The 16,024-nt window shown below is 44.0% G+C and overlaps 1 protein-coding gene across 1 annotated transcript in view; it reads right to left on the reverse strand.

Annotated features, from left to right (window-relative positions):
• Positions 1–16,024, reverse strand: part of USP37 (ubiquitin specific peptidase 37) — a gene marked incomplete in the record, with an annotated part of 1,580,672 nt that overhangs the window by 590,048 nt on the left and 974,600 nt on the right. The window contains 1 exon segment of the mRNA XM_044075237.1: positions 10,320–10,394. Within this exon segment, the coding sequence (XP_043931172.1) occupies positions 10,320–10,394 (75 nt within the window).

Consider the following 16,024-nt stretch of genomic DNA (forward strand, 5'->3'; position numbering starts at 1 on the left):
CGAGTTATTTTTTTTTACAAAAGTCAAAAATTAATTTTGAGGTTAAACTGTTCAAGCTGCAATAACCCACTTGTTGCTTGAAGTAACAAGCTCTAGAAGACGAAAGCAGAGCAGCTTGGAGGCGTTCAAGCTTACAGGACTAAAATTTGCTAAGAGAAAGGCACCTGCAGCAACCAGTACATTGATTATAGTGTATGGATTGGATCAATGCACATGTACTTGCAAAATAATAATATATAAATTTCCATATGCTCTAATCACATCCCAGCTCAAGATCGTGATACTCTCTCCATCTTTCTGTACATGTCGGAAAACACGTGGGAAAAAATAATCAGCATATTTACACTAAATATCCACTGTAACAGACCAATGCATAACATCTGACAATGTACTACTTGTCCCCGACAGATTAGTCATCCTTTTTAATGCCTTTAGCATGTTCATCTTTTCAAACCATTACTAAAAGACTTTCTCTCTGCCTCCTGGCTGTCCCTGCTCCTTATCTGGGAAACAGCTCCCCAGGACCCTTCATCACCTTTATGATGCCTCCCTTTAAAGCACTAAATCACTTAAACTTAACCTGCTTATTCTCTCCTAATACCTAATTTCACTGTACTGCCTAAACTACTATACCCATTTCTAATTTGCACAATCAAATTACTATTCCATCACTACTTCTCTATTAACACAGACTTATCTCCTCTAATACTTCACATTCTACTGTATTTTGTAAATTACTTCAAAAACATCTTATACACCACTTTTCTATTTGTAAAGTCTCAATACAAAGCTTGTAAATTGTATGCTTTTGAATATCAGTACAAATTTTATTATATGGACTACTATGCTATGTATTCAATTAAACTACATTACAAAATTTATTATTTGTACATACTGATTGCATTAAATAAGATACCTTGGAGCTTCTCTCCTCAAGCCTCCTTACAAAAAAAAAAAAAAAAAAAAAAGCACCTGTGTTCAGTGTCAGACTTTAGTCATTTATCCACATTGGCTTATACCATTAAAATACAATTTGATATACAGTTGCAGCACAGGAAGAAGGGAGGACCCAGACCAGTGATATTCATCCTTAGTCTCTCAATTATATTTTACTGCAAATATAGCCTAACTTGACACTGGTGAAGTACTTGTTACCCTTCATACACCAGATTACCCTATATACAAAGACTCAACAGTAACGGGCTTTAGACCACTGCAGTCAAGTCCTTCATCTTTTAGAAATTCACATGAGCCCAAATTTCTCCATTCTGCTTTAACTTCCAATGTTACCAACCTCTGTTTAGTACAGATGACTTGGCTGCTTAGTTTCATAGGTTTATGCCCCTTAAGATACTTAACTAAAATAACCAACAATATTTACAACTTTCCAATACTTCAACCTTAAACAGAAAAGGTGAAAATCCACGCCTTGTTTACAGAACATAACGCAACGTCTTAAAACATGGTCCTGCAATATCACCAATTCTTCTACAACAGTTTCATTACACTGGAAAACTGAAACAAGACCCTTCATGCCACCTTTTATATAATGCTTCTTCTACTTAATAAATAAAAGATAAAAACTCACCAATTGCTCAAGAAAAAATTAGAAGTTATGTACTTACCATAACTTGGTATCTGTGTTGTCCAATTTCATTCTCTCTCACTTCTGGGTCTTGGGTGTGATATCGGATCCAGTTCAGCTGCTTTTACAAGACTGAGCAGAGCCTTGAGGTCCTCGCTCTCTCATAATGCCTCACACCCTGCTCTAAATCTTAGATTGAGTTTGCTGCTTTATGAACAGTTTACCATACAAGTATATATCTATCCTCTTAAAGGTAATATAGCAGAAAAAATAGTCATACTCTGGAGCTCAAATTAGGAACCTATGGGTTCCTCCAGCTGCCTCTAAACAATTACGGTGGGGGAAAGATGGGAGGGACGCGAGGAAGAATGAAATAGGACAACACAGCTGCCAAGTTATGATAAGTACATAACTTCTAAACCTGTTGTCGCCTTTTTCATTCTTCCTCACTTCTGGGTCAGAGTCTCCAGCTAAGTAGTTCCTTGGGTGGCCCCTTATGGAAGGATATGCCGGAGCACCATGGAGCCAAAGGATGCTCTACTTCTGGAAACAATGTCTAACTTATAAGTGAGACACAGTGGTATGATATCTGGACCATGTTGCTGCAGCACAAATTTCAACAACAGAAGTTCTGGCAGAAAAAGAAGATGAAGTGCCCACAGACCTCGTTGAATGCACTTTTGGAGGGCAGGGTAGCTGGCATACAGTTTAATGAATAAATGGCAGAAATGCAATTTGTAATTCACAGGTCTGTTTAACCCCTCCCTCAGAAACCTGATCCTGGGATTCCAAAGCAATGGTCTGGACAGGAAGAGGTGTGTGTAGAGAAGGTGCTGGAGATCTCAGTGATCCTGGATGGGACGAAGATGGCAAAGGTCCCAAATCTATCTGTGCCTTTTGAAAGCTCTGCATCATCCTGTCCATATTTGATTGAAGAAGGCTCCGAGATGACCTACAGGAAGCCAAGGAGTGTCTAGATTTATCGGTAATGAGATTCTGGAGGTAGGAACCGGGGGATGCATGTTTTCATACTGAAACTGATGTTCGAAAGATGTTTCTTTGAGTAGGAGACTTTATAATGATGGTCCGATCCGGTGAAAAGCCAGCGTCAGATCCGAGCAGACTATCAGATCCAAAGGAACTTTAGATGTACTCTGATCAGAGAACTTTGGATATGGCAGCCTTTGTCTTTTCTCCACATGAGAAGAAGCCCTTGGAGAAGCTGAGACGGCTTTTTTAAGATCCTTACAGCTTGACGACTTGGAGGGAGTTTGAGCACCAGAAGCTGGAAATATGCTCTTCAAGATTAACTTGTTCAAGTGGTCCTACAGAGCAGGCGTGTTGACAGCCGTGCATATAGGACAGTCAGCCTGCAGATGTTTGGACCCCAGACAATAGACGCACTTCTTGTGGGCATCAGAATTAGGAATTTTCTGCCCACAAGTAGTGCATCTTTTGAACCCTGTAGGCTTATCCGGTTTATCAGACATTTTGATAGAAAAGCCACAAACCCACGTGCACACAAACGTGCACACACACACTAAAGAAATGCTTTAAGAAGAGTAAGGGCAAAACTATTTAAAAGTCTTTTTTTTAGCATTGAAAGAGAAAGCAAAAGAAAGGGAAGAGTTCCAAACACTCAAAAAATTAAAAACTATAGGAGGGGAACAGAGGAAGAATAGCAAGAAGGAATAATTGTTTAGCAATTGCAAGGAGCAAAGTAGAGGAAAAATACTTATAGCTTTACCACTGAAAACACTCGAGAGCTACTGACCATGTCTGTGGTTAACGGTGGCAAACGAGATCTGTGGGAGAGGAAGGAGCCTGAGGCTTGGATCATAGTCTTGTAAAAGCAGCCAAATCAGATCGGATATTGGAACCTAGATCCAGAAGTGAGGAAGAATGAAATGGACATCAGATCATGGGCAATCATATGCATAGTATACAGCTCTACAACTCGAACAAAAAATAAAACAAACAAAAGTAAAAGGTTACCGTGATGCGTCTAAGCTCAGTGCATACTTACCATAACCTCTATCAATCTTCAGTTGTGTCCTTCACTAGGCTTCGGTTCAGTATTAATGAGCAGCCCCTCACACTCTGATCTATGAAAAACACCTCCTCTTCACTTTTCTCCAAGTCTGACGCCATCATTCCAAAAATGGCAAATTACTGCATCACTATGTCAAAAAAAGAAGTTACATACTCACCACAATGTTCCATCTGAGCTGTTGCTCTTCATTTGTCTGGGGCGGATCTGACTCGGCCGCATTTCTCCAGCATTGGATCCGAGCTCCAAGCTCCTTCCCTACTCATAATGCTTCTTTCAGACAGAGTTTGGTGCTCACCTTAGCAACCCAACCGGACACAATGTTTTATCCCTTGGTACAATAACCCACAAAGTATTACAAGGAATGACCATTTATGCCAAGAGAAGGGCCATGTCTTTTCCAGCCAGACCACGACAGTCCATATAAGGCAGCGGGAAGGAGGGAGCGACAGTAGAAGACTAATGAAGAGCAACAACTTAGATGGAACGTTATGGTGAGTACATAACTTCTTTATGTGAAGTCGTCGTCATTTGTTCTTCAACCTGTGGGACAGAGTTCCCAGCTACCAAACAAGGGAAGTCCTCATGGAAGGATATTCTGTAACACAGCGGAGCCAAAGCATGTCCTACTTCTGGAGAAAAGGTCCAACTTGTAATGGGAGATAAAAGTATGTGAAGATACCCAGGTAGCCACAGAGCAAAGGTCATCCAAGAAAACTCTGGACCAAAAGGCAGCTGAAGTAGCCATAGACCTAGTCGAATACACCTTAAATTGACCTGACGGGGACAATCCTTTAGTTGAATAGGCCAAAAGAATACACTGAGAAATCCAACGAGCAATGGTAGCCTTAGATACAGATTTCCCTAGAAAGGCTTTCGAGTAGGAAACAGAAAGTTGATCAGACTTGTGAAAGGCCTTTGACCTGTGTAAGGAAAAACATAACTGTCTATGAATATCCAAGCAGGTGCAATTTATACTCTCCCTTACAAAAAGTTCGGAAAGAAGATAGGGAGGTTGATAACCTAATTGATGTTTGATTCTGAGGCTACTTTTGGCAGAAAGGAAGGGTTAGTGTGCAAAGATGCTCAGTCTTTATGAAAGATCATGTAAGGAGGCTTAATTGATAAGACCTGAAGCTCTGACACTTTTACCTGAAGTAATAGCAGTTAGAAAGCCTGTCTTCCAAGACAGAAACTGTAAATAGACTGAAGCAGCAGGTTCAAAGGGGGAAGAAACCAAGGCTTGGAGTACCAGAGTAAGTTCCCAAGGAGGCGCAGGGTACTTGATCGGTGGCCTAAGAAAAAAGGTACACCTTTGAGAAAGGCTTTGCAGAGCTTAGAAGAGGCTAGAGAAGCTGAATTCTCCCCTATGTGGAAATTGGAAATAGCTACCAGGTGAACTTTAACCATACAGGACTGCTTGAAAAATGCCTGCCAGAAACTCTAAAATGACAAGAATCGGAGCAATGAAGGGATTGAAATCCCATGGAAGATCTGTGAACCGCTACCAAGATCTTCTTAACCGGAGAAGATAGATCAGGAGTCCTAACTATCATGGGAACTGGAGCAGCCAAGCAGTGAGCTTCAGGCGGATGAGAAAAGAGATCTGGAACCGGTCCAATGTCCAGGAAGAACACACTACATGACACCACAGAGAAGGGAACAATACTTGGCAAGGCCAGAAGGGGGCAATGAGGATGACTGGGCTCCTCAGGCATTGCGCTTTCTGAACAAACTTTGGAATCAGGGGAAGTGGAGGATACGCATATATGGAGACCGGAGAGACGAGTATGAACAAGAGCATTTATGGGGGATTTCCCTGGTGGGTGGAATCAGAGCAAAAAACTTGCTGCACTTCGCGTTGGAAGGACAGGTGAAGAGAACGCAGTAAGGCTGACCACACTTTAGAAAGATCTTTTTCACTACTGCAGGATTCAGAGACCACTCTTGAGGCATCAGGATAGACCTGCTCAGCCTGTCCACTAGTATGTTGGACCTCCCCGGAATGTGCACTGTTACCAGAAAACAGCCAGTGGAGATCGCCCACTCCCACAATCTCATGGCTTCACAACAAAGAGGGTAAGACCTGGTTCCCCCTGTTTGTTGATGTACCAGACTACCGACATGTCTGGGTGAAAATCTTCCCTAGAGGAAGACGGGCATGAAGAGCTTGCAATGCCAAAAGCGCTGCCTTCATCTCCAGGATGTTTATATGCAACTGGGTCTTTAGGGAAGACCACATGCCTTGAACTGCCCTTCCCAAGGAATGCCCATCCCACCCGAGCAGGGAGGCATCCGTGGTCACAGGGATGGGAAGAATGAACGGACAAATGCAGAGATCTGGAGACTGAATCCACCACAGAAGAGAATTTGTGCATGCTAGTGAGAGACGTGCAGGATGCGACAGTGGTAGATCAAGAAATGATCACTGGACTGACAGAGTCTACTGGAGTAAGCTCATGTGCGACTGAGCTGTGGGAACGGGGGTGATCATGGGCGCCATGGACTCCAGTGTCCTTAAAACAAACTCCACTGGAGGAGATGGGACCTGAAGAATATACCAGACATGAAGTTTGAGGGACTGAAGTTTGTTGGCTGTCAGGAAAACCTTGGTCTGAATGGTGTCTAACCAGGCTCCAATGAAGTCCAGAACCTAAACTGGTTCTAACAGGGATTTGTTGAGATTGATGGTGAAGCCCAACTGGTGGACGGTTTGGATAAGGAAATACCTGGCTTGACAAAGTCAATGCCTGGAAGGGGCAGAAAGGAGCCAATCATCTAGGTAAGGGAAGACCTGGGAGCCCTGCAGCCGCAGGTGAGCTGCTACCACCTCCATCACTTTGGTGAATACCCTGGGGGCTGTGATGAGATCAAAGGGTAGTGCTCTGAATTGGTAATGATTGGCCCTCAGCCGGAAGCGGAGAAACCTCTTGACAGTTTCTGTCCTCTTTGATTTGATAGTACGCATCTTGGAGGTCTACTGAGCACATCCACTCATTCTCCTGCAAGAAAAGGCAGGATAGACTGAAGTGTGACCATCTGGAATTTTGTCTTGGCAACTGACAAATTCAGGGTAGAGAGATCCAGAATTGGTTTCAAATCCCCATTTTTTTGGCACTAAAAAGAACCTGGAATAAATGCCTAATCCGGACTGGCTGGGGGGGATGGGCTGGATGACTCATTTTTCCTAGCAGGCTGGAAAGCTCTTGTGCTGCTGCCTCCATTTGTGTCGGTGGAATGCCAGTGAGGCATTTGGCCGGAACTGGCCTTCACAATAAGGGAATTGAATATCCTTTGAATAGGATTCGCAACACCCATTGATAGTCTGTGATAGACTCCCAGGCTGTTGGGTGCAGCGATGGTCGACTCCCGACTGCCTCCAGAGATGAGCAGCTGGGCAAACCTTCAGGGCTGCTGCACAGGCCCGTCAGAGAATGAGTCCATAGACCCTTGGGTCCTCGGGCCCCCTCTGCCGCAATGGGGGCGTATGTCTAATCGCCCACTGCCTCTGCGGGAAGGTAAGTTCCAAGCGTCCTGGGATTAACCCTGAGATGTCCAGAACCACATCTTCTTCACCCCCCATCGCTGATTCCTGCAGAAGGATCATCGGAGGGTTGAGAAGCAGATTCAGACGTCAGACAGAGCCTTCCCATCCTTCTTGCGCTGGACCAATATATCGCACACCATTTTTCCAGAGAGAGTGGAACCATTGTAAGGGGCATTTGTGAATGACGTCCTGAAGGGCGCCAAGAAGCTACAAAGTCAGAGCCAGGTGTGACGCCTGATGGCAACGTCTGCTCCCACAGCTGTGGCAGTGTCCTCAGTAGCATGAGAGAGAAGTAGCATAGTATGCCGGTATTGGCAATGGAGATGAGGGTGGCCATTCGAGAGGCGAAAACCGTCCTATCCTCAAACATGGACCCTGGGGTAGACTCTGCGACCTCCTTCACTAAGTCTCACTGAAGCCTAATAACTTGTGCCATGTAGTTCAGCGCACATACTGAGAACATTGCTGAAGTATAGGCCCACTTCCCAAAATGGTCAGAGGCCCTAGACTCTTGGTCCGACAGATGGACCGTGGAGCTCTCCTGTGCGAGGCTCCTTCTTGGTGACCGCAGCCACCACCATGGCATTGACACGGGGGCCCGTAGACCAGTGTGGTTCATCTGCAGGGGTGTCAAGGACCTTATCAGAGAATTTGGGGATAGGGTCCACTGTGTGGGGCTCCTTCCATGCCCGAGATATAACAAGATCCACTAGCGTAGCTGCGTGAGGGTACACCCAGGAAGTAGAGGGTCTTGCTCCAAATGCCTCCAGGAACACAAACTCGTCAGGATTGGGGTTTTGGACAGACCACCCCTAGCACTGCTGCACGATCTCCATGATGTCTCCGAATGACACATCCTCTAGGAATCTAAGCAGCTCATTTTACACGTGTGTTTTCGAGGAACCTCCTTGGGGGTGGGGGGTCTCTGGGGAGGACTGGAAAATGTCTATCTGTTCCCTTATGGGAGCTGCCGGGGCGAAGAGGCAGCAGGCTGTCCCGTGAGGTAGCAGGATGGTGGAATCCAGACCAGAAGCAGAGGGAGCCAGGGGGGACTCAGAGGACGAGATTGTCAAGGGTCTCAATGGGACCAAGAGAATCCTCTCCACCACATCAAAGGCAGAAAGAGAACAAATCCTGTGGAGTTGGGGCTACAGTTGGGTACGTAATCCTCTGGATCAATGGGGGAGCTGGAGTCGACTCTCCAGGCACAAACACAGATTTAAAAAAAAAACCCACAAGATTGTTATCACCATGAAACGAACACAACGTTAGACTACTGGAAAATGTTTATCTTGTTTATTCTCCGTACATCATTTTGGTACCTCAGCTTATTGCCTTCAAGGCATCAGACTGGAAAGGCTCAGCTACGAAAAACTCTGAACTGAAATCATCTCCTCGGATCCGGCGGAGAGGCTCATCTGATCCGGCCTGATCAAGGCCATGGCCAGCGTCAAGGTAACAGATACCATCGGTGACTACCTCTCGATGCCGAGGGTACTCAGATCAGAGAACTACCAAACTAGGGGGGGGGGGGGGTTGGTGTTGGATTGGAGCAGTAAATCGGGATGAAGACGGATTGCATGCCCCATGCTCCAGAGGGAGAGGGGCAGGCAAGACTCATCTGTATCTGGGTGCGAATGAATTTCCGCATCATCCTGTCCACCTTGGCTTTGGAAAGGCTGCGGTTGGATCTAGAGGAAGAGGCCACTGACACTGGCCTAGAGAGGCGGTTAGGTGGCGCCGATGCCAGGGTATGGCTCCGGGGCGAACGGAGTCGGGAAGGCCCAATACTAGGAGCCGAGCGATGCTTGGCTGGTGGTCCAGCTGAGGAAGAGCGGTCTGGGGACCGCTTCCTCGGCCTGTCTCTGTGCTCGTCTCTGTCCCAGGTCCGCTTAGCAGGAGGTTGAATCCCAGAGGTCAGGGCGTAGACATTAGTAGCTGGGTTAGAAGAATGGGTGGTCTGGGCCCCATAGTAGGTGGAGGGAGAAGTACCTTTATAATAAGTTTACTCCTCCTGTCAATCAATGCGCAGGGATTGAACCCTGTTCATATCGAGCAGGAGGAATCAAGATGGGCAGTCCTATTCAAACAATGCACAGAGTGTGGCCATCAGATGGGGAAAGCTTATGGCCACACTCCATGCACTTTTGGAAGCCTGGTTTGGGTGCTTCTGATATAACAACAAAAGACAGAGCCCCAAACAGAAGGACACACACTCCTAGATAAACTGCAAGAGCAAGTAAAGATTTTTTTTTTAAAACCCTCGCAAAATGTGAAAGGTGAGGTGATAGGAAAGAGATTTTTTAGACAAAAGAGAAGTTAACTCAGCAACTCAAACGCACCTGCACAAAATAGCCTGGAGCAGCAGATCACTATAGTTACATGAGCACGGCAAACGAGATCTGAAGGAAGGAAGGAGACAGGGGCATTAACGGCAGGGTAGGAGCGTGGAGCTCAGATCCAATGCTGGAGAAATGCGTCCGAGTTGGATCCATCCCACAGTCATGCCGCACAGGTTGAAGAGCAAATGAAAAGAACTTCAGATACATTTTAACACAAAAATACACTTTTTGTTAAAACTTGTGACAGTGACTGAAGGGCACTATTAGCCTCCTAAAGTATCACAAGACTTCCTCAGTATCCACTGTTTATGAATGACACTACTGACCATCAGGAAGGAGTCCATGTGCCCACATACATCAAACCAAACAGAGCTCCAAAAACAGGGTTACACGAAACACTGTGGTACTGGCTCCACACGCAAAAGACAGTTTCTCCTGCTAGAGTACTACACACAGCTCTCTGGATTACTTCTGGCTGCCACAAGACAGATGACAACTGTCATTATTCTCATCAGCACAATGAAATATGCACCTTGAGTCCCTCCAGCATGTTGATTTCCTAGTAACAACTTAAAAAACCAAAGCTTTTTAAATGGATCCTCACCTAGGTGACAAATTTCAATCATGTGATCCAATGTCAGTTTCTATCCTGCTTTTACTTCGCAAATGTTTGGTATATGGCACAGTTTGTTTCAGAGATCCCAGAATGTGGGGTCTTGCTGAAAAAGTACAAGTGTTTGCGGCAAACATTAAATCACATCTGCTTTGTCTGGCAAACCATATAACATGGCTTACCTTTGTCCTCTGCTGAGCCCAACATCTGTCAGCATTTTGGAGGAGAGGGGGTTACAATAAATAGTCCAATGGAATCTATAAAGAAATTATAAAAGTTTTAAAAATAACCAGCCTGCTACACGCATAAATTCATCAGAACTACATTTCATACAGAAGCAAAAAACTATTTATGCTTCTTTCATGACAAAATAAAAAAAAAAAAAAAAAAAAAAAAAAAAAAAATATTCTTAAGTGGAGAACCACAACTGTCAAAGTCTTTAGAGTATCAGCTCATATAAACCACCGATATGGGAAGCAATTAATCCAGTCACACACCCACAAAGATTGGTGCTGGACCTTGTTTTAACAAACAAAAGCATCTGTCAAGCCACAGACGCACTTTCAATTTCCATAGTGAACTCTTGCATTCTCTGGCTCATGTGAAAGCGAAAATGTAGATGGAGTTGACTTTATAGTTTGTAACCCCCATCAACTCTATCGAACACAAAGCAGCAGCTTTAATACCTCAAAGAAGCACATGGTGATTTTTTTAGGAAATGCTTTGAAACCCCCCCAGCCACTAATGAGCTTTGGGCACAATATCGGCAGGTATCTTATTTAAAGTACATATTTGCCTCACAGAAACGGCTTTCTGTTGTAAATTCTTAACTTTTTCACAGAATATTATGTTACTTAACTCTTTTTTTACTCAACAAACATCCCTCCTCTTCAAGCACATCCTCATATGGATCCAAGTTGTCTTGTCCCCTTAAAAAATACATTTTCATATATAAGTATCGTCACTAATAAATTTCACTTAATTGTGTCCAAAGGAACTGCCACAGTAATGTGCCACTCACCCTACAACAGCTGTAACATTTCTGTAAGCTAAAAACCATGGAGGAGCAGTATAGCACAAATTACACATCTATTTTGATGGCATGGATAGTTGTACAGTTACTGTGTCCACTTTTCAAAGGTCTGTTGTCATATGTACACGTACCAGTAAAGTACAGTTGAGTAAACTTACCATAAATGTAGATGTTCGAGTGTATTCACTGTTACAGTCAATACATTTGGGTAATCTGCTGGCAGGTTGCCCTCAGTCGGCCTGAATATCCAAGTCTTGGGTACTGCGTCGGTTGCGCTCTCCTGTTCCATGAGATCAGGTCATCAGGGGTATAAAACAAGCAGCCGACACCATTTTCTTTAGTTTTTCTTGCCCCATATGTCAGGTGCCCCCCAAATGGGGAGCAAAAAAAAAAAAAAAAAAAAAAAAAAAAAAGTTATTTTTATGTGTGTGTATATATATATATATATATATATATATATATATATATATATATATATATATATATGTATATATGTATGTATATATGTATGTATGTATATGTATATATATATATATATATATATATATATATATATATATATATATATATATATATATAAAAAGTACCGCAGTGGTGGTGCTGTGATAGCGGTATCACGCTGTCCAGTTCGATTCTCAGCTACAGCGTCTTCTGCGTGGAGACATGCGTGAATGGGCGTACCCTCGTTGAAGGTTGTGAGTCAGGGCTGGTAACTCGGCACGTAAAAATCAATTGCCAATCATTAGCAGACCGGAGTTCAGCTGTGTCTACCCCTAACCGGGAAAAGCTGAAAGACACAACAACATATAAAACTATAAAAACATACAATTGTCGCAACATAAACTTTACCTTCATCTAAAAGCAAATACACCACAAAGGCTGTAGAATATAGTGAAGGAAGGAAAAGCTGTAGAATAAAGGGGGATGGCGGGTGGGTAACCCGGAATGCAACAGTGAATACACTCGAACATCTACATTTATGGTTAAGTGTACACAAGTGTACTATGTTCTTCATGTTTCACTGTTGCAGTCATTACATTTGGGTAGAATCCCAAAGCTATGGATGGGAGGGCTGGAACTAAATAGCATTAGGAGCAGCTATAAGGCCCTGCAGAACTGCAGTGGCAAAGCCTGCCCTGGACTTAGAAAAGAGAGGCAAATGACAATGCTTTGTAAAAGTTATGTACAGAACTCCAAGTAGCAACTTCTAGAATGTCTTTGGTTGGTGCCCCTCTGAGAAAAGCTGCTGATGTAGATGTAGCACTGGTGGAATGTGACAATGCCCTTGGGCACCGGTTTACCATGATGCAAAGATGCAAATAGCAGAAACAAATGCAGTGGCTTATACACTTTGAAATAGTTTGTTTTGAAATAGCCTTTCCCTCTGATCCTGCAGCCAATGCCACCAGTAGCTGCTCAGACTTTCTTAGAGATTCGGTCCTGTTTAAGTAGGATCTTAGTTGTCTGTACACGTCCAAGGAATGCAGAATCTGCTCCCCCTTGTTCTGTGGAGTTGGGTAAAAAGTTGTCAGGTGAATAGTTTGGTTAAGAGCCACACTGGATACCACCTTAGGCATAAAGGAAATATTGGTCCTGAGGGACACCCTGAGTAAAATATAATAAAAGGCTCCACAGCCATGAGGGCCTGTAGATCTGTGTCAAAGGAAAAACAACTTCAAAAAGATCAACACACGGCAGGTTCAGGTTAGGCACTTTAATCTTGCAGCAAGGAGACAAAAATGTGCTAATACAGAGTTTGTCTAACTAGAATCAGGAAGTGAAGCTATTCTTATACATTTCTTACAAGACATTGCCTACCAAGCTGACGTAATAAATCACAAGTTCTTTCAATATTATTTCATAGCAGCCGTTTGCCCATGATTTTCTGCTGGCACATCAAGTTACAAAAAAACTTGATAAGAAAAACAACGTGGCCTTGATGACCACCGGTCAGATACAACTTCTCACTATGCAATGCTACCATTCAAGCTTCTATGGCTAATTCGAGCACCAAGCAAGTACAGATTATAGTTCATTTCTTCAAGCAGTCTTTGTTCGATGTATCTTTCTTTTCTGCAGCTGTGCATGTTCTCATAACACGAACAGAGCTGATTGTTCAAGTTCAACAACATTATAGAAAAAGTACAGTTTTGTACCTACCATAAATGTAGATGTCCAATAGGTATGCATCTGCAGTCCTTACATATGGGTTGTCCTGCCTCAGGCAGCCCTTCGGTCGGCCGGATTCCAAAGTCTGGGTCCGGTGTCGGCTAATGTCGCCCTTACGACGTCAGAGCGCCTGGGGTATAAAAACGTCAGCGGACGCCATCTTCCTCAGTTTTTCTTGCCCCAGATGCCAGGTGCCCTCTAAAGAAGGCTAAATTTGGAGAAATGCAATAAATTCCAAACATGCACAGAAATATAAAACAAATACACCATAATAGATAACCCCAGCTAACTACTAGAGGGATAAACACCCAAGAAATACCACAGAGGGGAAGGAGGGAGGGTAAACCTGACTGCAGATGCATACCTATCGGACATCTACATTTATGGTAGGTACAAAACTGTACTATGTCCTTCAAGGATGCATCTGCAGTCCTTACATATGGGTAGAATACCATAGCCAATCTGGGGGTGGTAGGATCTAAGAAAAGGATGGTGTAGCTAAAATGCCCTGCAGGACTGCCGTAGCAAAGCCTGCTCTGGATCTGGAATATAAGGGTAAGTTGTAATGCTTGGAAAATGTATGCATGGAGCTCCATGTAGCAGCTTCTAAAATGTCCTTGGTAGCCACCCCTCTTAAGAAGGCTGTGGAGGTGGCTGTGGCTCTGGTGGAGTGAGGTCTAATGTTAGCTGGCACAGTTTTGCCATGAAAAGAATAACAGAATCGAATGCAATTTCCTATCCATTTTGAAACTGTCTGTTTGGAAATTGCTTTTCCTTGTACACCAGCAGCATATGCTACAAACAGCTGGTCAGTTTTTCTGCAAGTCTTAGTTCTGTCCAAGTAGTAGCGCAACTGTTTCTGAATGTCCAGGGTACGCAGAAGTTTCTCCCCTTTGTTTTGTGGGTTTGGAAACAAGGTAGGCAGGTTAATAGCTTGGTTCAATGAGACCCTGGATACCACCTTTGGCATGAATGAAGGATTGGTTCGCAATGAGACTCTGTCCTGATGAAAAATAAGAAATGGTTGTACTGCCATGAGGGCCTGCAACTCAGATACTCTTCTTGCTGAGGTTATGGCCAGAAGGAAGGCGGTCTTCCAAGACAGGAACTGTAGTTCTGAAGATGCTGCTGGTTCAAAAGGAGGTAGAGTTAATTTTTCCAACATGAAGTTAAGGTCTCATGTACGCACTGGTGGCTTCCTTGGAGGATTGATGTTCTTAATTCCTCTTAGAAACTGCCTTAGGAGAGGATGAGAGAAGACAGGTGGATCAGTATTGTATTCTGCTGAAATTGCTGAAGCATGAATCTTTATGGAAGAGTAAAAAAGGCCATTGTGGAGCATTTCTGCCAAGTACTCCAGGATATGTGCCATATTCATCACTGTCACATCTAGGCCCTTTGTGGAGCTCCAAGTGCGAAATCTTTTCCATTTTGCTGAATATGCCTTCCTTGTGGAAGGCCGGCGAGCTTCCATGATGATATCCTTCACTCTCTTGGATAGCTTATCCTGGTGAGGAGTCAAGGAATTCTCCAGGCTGTCAGCTGTAAGGTTTTCAGGTTGGAGTGCAATTTTTGTAATTGTGCTGTGTCAGAAGAAGTGGCCATTGTGGTAGAGGCCATGGTTTCGTGCGTGACATGCACCTTAACAGTGGGTACCAGTGCTGTCTTGGCCAGTCCGGAGCTATCAGAATCACTTTTGGCTGCTCTGTCCTGATTTTCAGTAAGACCTTGGTCATTAATAGAAGAGGTGGAAATGCATACACTGTTAGAGTATTCCAGCTGAATGAGAGGGTGTCCACTTTCCATGCTTGTGGGTGGTATGTCCTTGAGCAGAATTTCTTCAGCTGATGGTTGTGGTGGGAGGCAAAAAGATCTATGTCCGGCCTCCCCCATGATTGTGTTATCTGAAGGAAGATGTCTGGGTGCAGCATCCATTCGTGTGGGTCCATGATATTTCTGCTTAGACTGTCTGCCAGTATATTGTCTTTTCCTGGCACAAACTGGGATTGTAGTTCTATATTGAGTTCTAGGGAAAGTTCCCAAAGATTCACTGCCAGCCTGCAAAGAGGGTAGGAATGGGTACCTCCTTGCTTGTTTATGTACCACATAACTGTGGTATTGTCTGTCCTTATTAGCAGGTGGCCTTGATGCAGAAAGTGTTTGAAGGCCTCGATTGCATGCATCACTGCCAGCATTTCCTTTTGGTTTATGTGCATGTGCAATTCTTTCCGTGACCAAAGACCTTGAATGCATCTGCTCTCTATGTGTGCTCCCCATCCATGGTCTGAAGCGTCCGTTGTAATGGTTTGGCTGGTCATTGGTTTGCTGAAGGGCAGACCCCTGTTTGACTGGCTTGCTTGAGCCCACCACAGAAATTCCTTTTGAAGGCATGGAATGAGTGGTATCAAAGCTTCTAGGCTGTGACTGTGCTGGGACCATAGACTCCTTGGGTACCATTGTAGTTTCCTCATACGCAGCCTTGCTTGTGGAATCAGAAGAATGCAAGATGCCGTGTAACCCAGGGCCTGCAGGATTTTCCGTGCAGTCAGCTGAGTTAGTTTTGTCAAATTTTCGAAATAATCCGGTAGTTGTCTTTGTTTTTCTTCTGTGAGAAAAGCCATTTGGGTGGTTGTGTCTAGTTTCGCACCCAGAAAATTTATTCTTTGGGATGGAACAAGTCTTGAT

This window comes from Protopterus annectens, chromosome 6.part0 (assembly GCF_019279795.1).
Source record: "Protopterus annectens isolate FY-2018-M chromosome 6.part0, PAN1.0, whole genome shotgun sequence".
In the NCBI taxonomy this organism is placed as follows: Eukaryota; Metazoa; Chordata; order Ceratodontiformes; family Protopteridae; genus Protopterus; species Protopterus annectens.